Below are 9,755 nucleotides of genomic sequence, written 5' to 3' on the forward strand. Positions count from 1 at the left end.
CAGGTTGGGAGCGTTATTTACCTTTGGCTGAGTTTGTATACAATAATAATTTTCAATCGAGTATTCAAATGGCTATATATGAAGCTTTATATAGTCGTAGGTGTCGATCACTTGTTTGTTGGATGGAATTGAGTGAAAGAAGAATGATCTGCCCAGAATTAATTTAAGAAATGGAAGACATTGTTAAGAAAATTCAAGATAGATTGAAGACAGCTTTTGACAGACAGAAATCATATGTAGATTTGAAACGTCGAGATATTGAATATTCTGTTGGCGATAAAGCATTTGTTAAAGTTTCGCCTTGGAAGAAAATTTTGCGATTTGGCCGAAAAGGGAAACTAAGTCCGCGTTTTATTAGACCGTATAAGATCATAAAAAGAGTGAGACCAGTTGCGTATCGTTTAGCTTTGCCTGTAGAATTACAAAAAAAAAATTCATGATGTTTTTCACGTTTCAAATTTTAGAAGATATCGATCGAATCCATCTTATGTTATTTCGATGGAAGATATTGAGATTCAACCTGATTTGTCATACGAAGAAGAACTGGTTGAGATTTTGGTACGTGAAGTGAAAGAGTTGCGTAATAAGTGAGTTCCGTTAGTGAAAGTATTATGGCCTAATCATAGTGTTGAGGAAGAGACTTAGGAACCGGAAGAAACAATGAGATCTCAGTACCCCCACCTCTTTTTAGGTAAATTTTAGGGACAAAATTTATTTAGGGGGGAGAATTGTAATGACCCAATAGTCACGGGTGTCGGGAAGTGCATTTTCGAGACTCTGTTATCATAAATTAGACTCAGAAATATTTATTAAAAATATTTACGAAGCTAGTTGTGTGGTTAATTAGATTTTTGTTAGGTGAATTTGCATGAATTAAGAGTAATTAGGTATAAGGACTAAATTGTATATAGGGTGAAAGTTGAATTATAGATTAAAAAAATTAAAGGGACTAAAGAAAAAATTATGCCATTGTCTTTTAATAAGGCGGCATAAGTGTAAAAGTAGAATATATATTATTAATAAATTAAAGTTAAAATATATATTATAATATTTATTACTTAATATTTAAGTAAATATATATAATATAATACTAAAGTAAATATAATAAGTAAATGAAATAAAAAAAGAAAGAAAGAAACAAAATGAAACACAAAGGAAAGAAAAGAAAAGAAAAAACAAGAAAGAAAGAAAGAAGAAGCGCAATGGCTTAGGGACTTCTAAGGTTCAAAGTTCAATTGGTTAGTCAATTTAATCCCTTTTTCTTTTAATTTTTATAATGCAATTGTATAACGAAATGTGAAATAAATTGTGAAAAGCTATTTATATAGCAAGTATGAGAATTGAAATATTTGTGAAACAAATGAAATATGATATGGTTGTTGTAATAATTAAATATTAATATGTGTTAATATTTCAATAGTGTACTTGTAATTTCTTACCTTTAAATATTAGGATTATAGAAATATCACTGAGTTTTACTCAACGTACGGTTTTATTTTCCGTGCGCAGGTTAGGTACTTAATTTTGATTGTCGATTTAGCATCCAACAATAATCCTGAACTCAAATGTGGTAATGTCTATCTTTTGTGTCGGCATGTACCTAGGGCGTCTAAATATTAATCATTTTGTATATTGATTGTAAATAAGATTATAAGTTAATATTGGATGGTTATATCCATATAAATATGTGTTTATGTTTGAGGTCAAATTATGACATGTTTAAGTTAATGTTTAAATGAATATGAATTAGGCAAAATAGATTAAATTAGGTATGTTTATAATTTGGACTTGAATAATGCTTTGATGATATGTTTTGATGATATAAATGTGGTACCGATGAGGGTACATTGGTTAGGCACCTAGACTGATTTTTTTACATGAATATTATATGATATGAAATGTTTGAAATTTATGTCTGTTTGATCTGTAAACTCCGGTAATGCTCCGTAATCCGGTTTCAGTGAAGGATACAGGTTGGAGGTGTTACAAATTTTTAATTTATTTTAAAGTTATTTTGTTAGTAATTTTTGTGATTAGGTTAATTTTTTGTTTAGTTTAATGTTTATTGTGATTTGGTAGGTTATGAATGTAATCTTTTATTATTTTTTAATTTATTTTAAAGTTATTTTGTTAGTAACTATTATAAATTAATTGTTAGTTAGTGATGACACCAGAGAAAAATAGATAAATACTGAAATTCGGAAAAAAAAATTCTATCATAGATATTGGTAGGAATGACAATAGATCTGATATTGCCTAATGAGATAACAACTTGAGTACAAAGGGGAAAACTTGATAAGATGATGAGAGAATTGTAAGATTACAAAATGAAACCAGAAAAAGACATCATTCAACACCTGATTACCGTAAATCAAAAGGTGCAAGAAGTGTTATGGAAGGGTCATGAATTGATTAGAAAGAATAAATTGCAATACTTGACCCTTAGAGGGATATTAATAGAACAGGAGCATCAAATCATTTTAGACCAACTTTGGAAGACATTGGTACCACGAACCTATTGGAATATAGTTATATACTTCGTGAAGTTTAGAATCTTTTATGGAGTAAGGAAAATAGTGAAAGAAAGTGTAGGTTCGCAAAAGTTGACTGGGAAGTAAAATGTCTTTGATATGCCATGAATGGATAAATTAGTTGTTAGGAAATTACCAAGAGAATTTATAAATTCAATACCTGTTATAAAGATTGAAGAGGAAGAAGATCTTGAGGAATTTCTAAATTAGATTGTAGAAGATGAATTTGAAGAAAATTCAAAATTTAATATAGAGAATTTCCTAGACCATGGTTGTAAGGTCCTTCATCTGCTCCTCCCTCTTTCTTCCTATGCTTCGACGGGACTAAACACTACATTTGCAGTGCACTGCACGATGACGGACGAGATGGGTCACTGGCACCAGTGCCGCCTATCAAGGAGGCATGACTGGTGCCGCTAGTGAATGTGGCACCACCCCTCTCCTTGTCCTATGCGTATTTTGCTACCGGGTTAAAACCCGAAACCGATATTTTCTTTTTATGGTGCCGCCTACCAATAAGGCACCACTAATATAAAAATACTTTTTTAACATTAAAGAAATAATTTAAAAAAATGATGTCGCACCCTCCACTGTCTTTTGATATACCATTTTGGTATCTAATCTAACTTACATACCAATTTGGTATGTAACTTTTTTTTATATTATTACATAAAAAAGGCCAGTACCCTCTACTGACATCAATGCTAACTACTAAAACCATTGGTACAATAATATTGAAACATAGAGAGTTTATTCTTATCAAGTTATTTACATCAAAGTAAAAAAAAAAATGATAGAAGAATTTACATGATGCTCGCGGCTTTCTTGGGAATCTTTCCTTTGGCGGGTGTTGGTTGTTTCAAAACCTCGGCAAACTTGAGGATGGAATCGGCATCTTGATACAATCTTGGGGGTTCAGCCGGTAATTCCAAATCATCATCCTTCCCTGATATCAGTCTTTTAAATCCGTATGAACTGAAATCACTGTTTCTTCGGAATTTTTCCGCTTCTTTTGTTTGATCCAGATTCAAGCTCCTCCATCGGGGGATATCCACGGATGAACAATTGGAGGTGGGGGAATCGGCGTCTTCTTCGGCTTTGCTGGTGTTGTCTTTTCCCCGTAGTAATCTCCTGAGTTTCTTGAAGAACTTGATTTTATTGGTGGGTTTGGAAGCGGATGAAGAATTGTCGCATGAAGAATCATCGGTGGCGAATGAAGTTTGGGAGGAGGAGTGGAACCATTGATCGCAATCGAAATCCATGTGATTGATGATCCCTTTATCCCCAATTCCTCCATCGGCTTTGGCGTATTCGAGTACAAGTTTTTTGGCTTTCTCTTCAGATCGGGGGCTTAGGCCTTTGCTTAAATCTCTGGCCACTGTTCTCCCAGCAAGGGGTTGATAATTCTTCAGCTCATATCGCAAGCATGCATTGATCCAACGCAGATACACCAGCTCTTCTACGTCTGTAAATTTTTCAGCTCTCAGCTGTTCTATTTGCTTTGTCAATTCCTGGTTTTCTTCCCTTAAATGGTTGCTCATTTCATTTAAAGCTTCTACCTGCAACCACAAGTTACATATTATAAATCCAAATACAACTATAATATTACAACCAAGGAGAAGCAAATACCTCAGAATGATCGAAAACAGAATTTGCAAGGATTTGGGTAGACTGTAGCTTGTGAGAGAGTTCAGAGTTTTCCATCTGCAATCTCATATTAGATTTCCTCAACTCATCACCCTCAATTTCCAAAGCTTTTACCCTTTGCAAGTTGGATTCAGCATCCTGATTATTTGCAGAGGCCTTGAGTTCTTGTTCTTGAAATCTAGCGACCTTCTTTTGAAGGCTTAAAATCTGCTCTCTATTCTGCTCAGCTTCTTGCTTAAGTTTCTTCTTGAAAAGCTTAATTTTGGATTTAGCAGTTTCAAGCTCATCCATGACTCTTGCATGATCAACCACTTGGGCCTCTAATCTCTGGTTTTCTGATAGCAATGACTCAATCTTGTGATTGAAAAGCTTAGCCTCCATTTTGTTGATCTTCAGTTGGTTTTGGAGCTCGAAAACTGCTGCTTCTTGTTCTTTAAGCCCATAATATTCCAGCAGCTGGAGCTCAAGATTCCTCTCTCTTTCACTAAGCATTCTCACCATGTTTCTCAGGTACTTGATTTCTTGTTCATAATCATCCTTTTCTGCACTTCTAGATGTTGTTGAAGTGTCTAACTCTAACCTTGCTGTTTCAGTTTGGAGCTTAAGGGATGTCCCTACATTGTCTGAAAACTCTGGTAACAGAAACAAATCTTCCCCATGTTTATTGCTTGGGGAAAGATCAACCGACGCATCAACACTTGTTCGTTGCATGGACATTTCTTCCTGTCAGAGACAAACCATTTTATCATGTTCACCAAACTTAACACCTTAATTTTACAACGAACTTACAGGCTCAGATGTTGGTAACATCTCTTTATGCCGATCATTTCCTCTGGAATCAATCTCAACCAAACAATCTATATAAATCAAAATAACAACCAAGTTTTAAAAACCCATTTAGTTAATAATATATATATTTGATGAATTAAAGAAAGGCTAAAAATGCAAACCCGAAACATGCAGCAACGGCGGAGGAGGCAAATATGGTTTGATCTTTCGAGTTTTAAGTCGATGATAAAGAAAGCCAGCAAAAGAGAGAGCAACCACCACCCCAAATTTCACGAAAAATGGCCTAATGTCTATATTTTCTCTTAACACCATAGCTTAACAACGTTTAATTTCGATCATAGTATTTAGGAATCCCAGATAAAGCAAGATCATAGATTCTCAAAATTTTAAAACAAAATGGTAAATTGGTGTTAGATACATACAAAGGAAAAGGCAAAGGCAAAAATAATTTAGATATGCTAATATTAGTCACTTGTGGATAATATAAAAGCATTCGGTCTACCTCAGAAATAACGAAAAACAAGGAAAAAGACAAGTATGAAACGAGGTAATAACAATAACCCATTTTGTAAGAGAAACAGAATCCCTACCACTATTAAAGGAGTCCTCAAACGCATTGCAAGAGAAACCCATTTTTCAATAGAATACAATGGGAATCAAGTTACACAAAAAAAAAAAAAAACGTATTGCAGGCAACCAGTATGGATCTATGGAAAAACAGAAGACAAAAAATCCGAAATTCTCCGGTGCCTCAATGACACAATTAAGTCAAAAGGTTTCTTTACTTGATTGCTAAGTCCTCAACATGATTATCCCCATGTTTTTCGTCTCCAATCTTTGCAAACAGCTGTTTTGGGCTAAAGAAGCTTGGTTGATTGGTTGATGACAGGCACCTTGCCCACATCCTGTCTGTGATTACTACCTTGTTCTGTCTTTCAGTAATCCGCTGCATGTTACCCAAGATTCATTATATACACATAAACTGAGTCCTTAAGCAGTTTGTATGGATCAGGCCAAAAAAAACGAAGGCGGGTTTACAATTTACTTGGAATGGTATGCAACTATGTTTGCCATTAACAGGGCTAACTGTGAAACCTGTGTACCCAGCCATTGCACCATGAATTGCACTGTGAGCAAGGAGTGTGCAGTACACATTATCAGAAGCATTACTAGGTACAGCGCAGATCATATAAGTAGGATCTGCGGAAAATCAAAGCGATGATTGGTTAATTGTTTGAAATGGATCAAAGAAAATTTCAACAGAGAGCAATGGATGTGAGTATGTATGCATGTATTCACCAACAAACTAACCTATATATTTGAGATTTATAGTCAGCTTTTGCTTCTTACTGAAGTGGTCCTGCAACATAGTAGAGAAAAATAAGTATAGATGAAGCAGCAGTATTTCAGAAACTATCAATGTTTTGTCGAGTGGACATTGAAGCATGAAAACATCCCATATATGCTGCTGCCTTTCGATAAGAAAAAATGGATGGATTGCTGATGAATGGCAAATGAAGATGAACACCAGATCAACCTAACATGGTCTTACTTCCAAGTTAACGATTTTTTTTCGAAACCAACTCGAGTTAAACATAAGACATGCAAAACTTGTTTAATGCCAAGAAGTTGTTCAAGAACATCTTTACCTTTATTTTCTGGGATATCCAAAATCCAACATCTTGAAGCTGCTTGTTCCCCGAAGCATCTATGTTGTCCATGGTGCAGGTGTTTCCGGAAAGTAACTCTTGTCCTGCACCTTCAGCTACTACAATAACCATGTGCCCATTTTCATTTAGTCTTTTTTCAATGTATTCAAACAGTCCACCAGGTCCTTCGAGATAAAACGGTGACTCGGGGATCAAGCAGCAGTCCACATCTCTACTTGCCAAAGTAGCATACATTGCTATAAACCCTATGTTTAATATCATTTCGCAAGAACTGTATAAAGTTAGTGTAGGATGTAAGCAAGAACTATTCTATTAGAAACAGTCTAAGTTGCGAAACGATTCCAAACTGGAAAGACGAATTCCTAAATCTAAAAAATCAGAAAAACATAGAAACAAGATAAAGGACCTGAAGAAACAATGACAATCCCAGGGAATGCAATCTAGGTTATCAGTTTGCTACAAAATGAATGCAATCTTCATCTGTCTTTTCAACAAACACTCTTCGATATCAAATCTTATGGAAATCTTCAAAACCAATCTTTCAAATCATCTACTTGAAATAATTCGCTTAGAGGTGTAAATTTACCGCTGTGGCGGCCCATTTGCTTCACAACACCGATACCATTCTCAGTACTTTCTGATTCAACATGCGCTGCACTAATTGCTCGCTGAGCCTCTTCAACAGCAGTGTCAAAACCAAAGGATTTGTCTATAACCTGTTACAAAAGAACCCGAACCATTAGTGAATAGGACTTTCTTTTGTAATAAAAAATCATGTACCGGTATGCATCAAAATATGAAGGTATCTGCCAATTGTGCATGCTAGATATGTACCGGTATATCATTATCGATGGTCTTTGGAATTCCCACGACTGCAACCTTCAGGCCACGCCTTCTAATCTCCTACATTTAAGGTCGGAATATACCAACTAATCAAATCTAACAACTATTTTCCATAAGCATGAATCACAGCCTATTTATTCCAAGTTGAATCGTCAATAACAAAATCCAGATCAATCACCTCAAAAATCAATACCTGAGATATATTGAGTTTCAATGCTCAAATATGGAATTCATAGGCAAAGGAAAAGGAAGTATATATATATACCTGATTAATACCACGATCCTGAATGCTATCGACAATCTTTGAAGTATCATGTCCTCCTCTTGATGTTTCGAAGATGGTACCACCACGTTTATGAATGTCATTTATAACTTTGGGCGTTAAAGGATTGTGTTTCGAGCATAAAAACCTTTTTATCCTCCCTGTAATAACAAATTAGCATCAACAGTTAATCAAACCAATCAATCTCTGAAAACAAAATGATGTTTCTGGTTTTGCATACACTTACTTCGATCCCAAGGACTCCAGTAACACCATACATGTGGTATAATCCACAAACGATTTCCCTAATCATAGTGTTTAGACCAGGGCATAGACCCCCACATGTTACAATACATGCATGAACTTCATCAGATTCAAAGTAAACCTGAAACCGTAAAATCAATGTTCAGTGAACAATCACAATTTCTGAAATGAATTGAACCTCAAACAAGGATTTGATTTGCAAACCTTCTGGCGAGGCCCCGCTCGCCTAAAATGAGTTCCTCTCAGACTCCCTTTTGAAACAACAATCTATGCATATGAAGCAGCAAACCATATTCAGATTCAGAAACAATGAGTTCATTTTGTGGACTACCAAATAGCTTGATTCCCATGTTTATTACAAGCAATATCTTATATTTTATGAATCAATCAATGTAAAAAAAAAGTGTCAGAAAATGAAAATTATGTATCATAGTATTTGTCACAACCTGACCCATGCCCCTTGGCTCAAAGAGTACAATTCCGAATTATATTCTCACGATACGGTCCGCGGGCTGAGCCAGATCGTAATGCAGAAAAGTAAACATAACAGGAGGTTTTTACCTTTTCGGCAACAATATCATCAACATCAACGAAGTACTGCCTAAAGAAACAGAGTCTTCCCATTTCATTTGTAATCATTCCTTTCTTGAGTTAAAGAATATATTGAGATCATTTACTCAAACACTTGGTGTGCGATATTTCTCTTTAGCTTTTTTGTTCACTATTTTCTTTTTCGTTCGAGTTTGCTTTCGCTTTGTTTTGGTGTCTTAGAGAATTTTTGCAAGAATTCTCATCTTTCAAGAGTAGGCTAACTTAGGCAGGATTTGAACCCAAGAAATCGCCTAAGGTCGTGCGGTTTGCCAAACTAAAGTTCTAGCCCCATGACAATTGGTATTCAGTCAGTGTTCGAAGGAGCTGATTGAGATGTCGAAAGGAGTAGAAGAATAAGTTGAGCCGATGGAAACTCATGGGAGGAGCACGAAAGCTAGCAGTTTGAGCTATATGATGTTAGATTTGGAAAGCAGGGTTGCCAAACTTGAAGGCTCCATAGGGGATGTGAGGGAGACCCTTGAGGTAGTCAAGAGACGCACTGATGAGTTGGACTTGATAAAAGAGCAACTTAGGGACTATGTCACGGAGGCTCTTAGTGCCAATCGAGATGTGATGAAAAAGGTCGTCAAAGGCGAGCTCACTATCTGTAAAGCTACTCTAGGTAATGGAATGTTGGCTTCGACTCCTAAGCATCCTAGAATGGATGTCCCCAAGTTGAAAAAGTTTAAGGGGACGAGGTCCACAAGATATGTGGACAATTTTCTTTAGGGGAAGGAACAATACTTTTGTGCGATGGGCATCGAGGATGATGCCACTAAGGTAAACATTGTTGCTATCTATTTTACTAATGTCGCTCTCTTGTGGTGGTGTGTAAGTCCACTGATGAGAAACGAGGTGAGATCATAATAGGAACTTGGGAGGAGTTCCAAACGGGGTTCAAGAGGTTGTTTTATCCACATTATGCTAAGAAGGACGCTTGGGCTAAGTTGCACTGTCTTATGCAACAAAGCATTATTTGGGAGTATGTGCTAGAGTTTAGTGAGTTGATGCTTCAAATTTCAAACTTGAGTGAGAAAGAAACATTCTATTGGTTTGAGGACGGGTTGAAGCCATGGGAAAAATAGAAGTTGCGCTAATAGGGTATCATTGAACTTATCGTAGACGCCGAGGCATTTTCTAAGTTTAAGGGCAAAAAGT

The 9,755-nt window shown here is 35.8% G+C and overlaps 1 protein-coding gene and 1 pseudogene across 1 annotated transcript; both read right to left on the reverse strand.

The window, feature by feature from the left end:
- Nucleotides 1-3,260: 3,260 nt before the first annotated feature.
- LOC107950677 (protein CHUP1, chloroplastic) lies at nt 3,261-5,395 on the reverse strand. Its single transcript, XM_016885567.2, has 4 exons — nt 5,129-5,395; nt 4,968-5,035; nt 4,161-4,901; nt 3,261-4,090 (listed from the first exon to the last, which is right to left on the reverse strand). The coding sequence occupies exons 1-4, from the start codon at nt 5,277-5,279 to the stop codon at nt 3,335-3,337; spliced, it is 1,716 nt and encodes a 571-aa protein (XP_016741056.1). The 5' UTR covers nt 5,280-5,395; the 3' UTR covers nt 3,261-3,334.
- Nucleotides 5,396-5,620: 225 nt separating this feature from the next.
- LOC107950058 (ATP-dependent 6-phosphofructokinase 3-like) lies at nt 5,621-8,630 on the reverse strand (annotated as a pseudogene).
- Nucleotides 8,631-9,755: the final 1,125 nt, after the last annotated feature.

The sequence above is a fragment of the Gossypium hirsutum genome, chromosome D03 (assembly GCF_007990345.1).
Source record: "Gossypium hirsutum isolate 1008001.06 chromosome D03, Gossypium_hirsutum_v2.1, whole genome shotgun sequence".
NCBI lineage: Eukaryota > Viridiplantae > Streptophyta > Magnoliopsida > Malvales > Malvaceae > Gossypium > Gossypium hirsutum.

Excerpts from the sequence above, each read along its gene's own strand:
- LOC107950677 (XM_016885567.2), bottom strand. The coding sequence starts at position 5,279 with ATGGTGTTAAGAGAAAATATAGACATTAGGCCATTTTTCGTGAAATTT. Across the intron at positions 5,036-5,128 it reads GCCGTTGCTGCATGTTTCGG|ATTGTTTGGTTGAGATTGAT; the intron begins GTTTGCATTTTT and ends TGATTTATATAG. Across the intron at positions 4,091-4,160 it reads CTGTTTTCGATCATTCTGAG|GTAGAAGCTTTAAATGAAAT; the intron begins GTATTTGCTTCT and ends TTGTGGTTGCAG.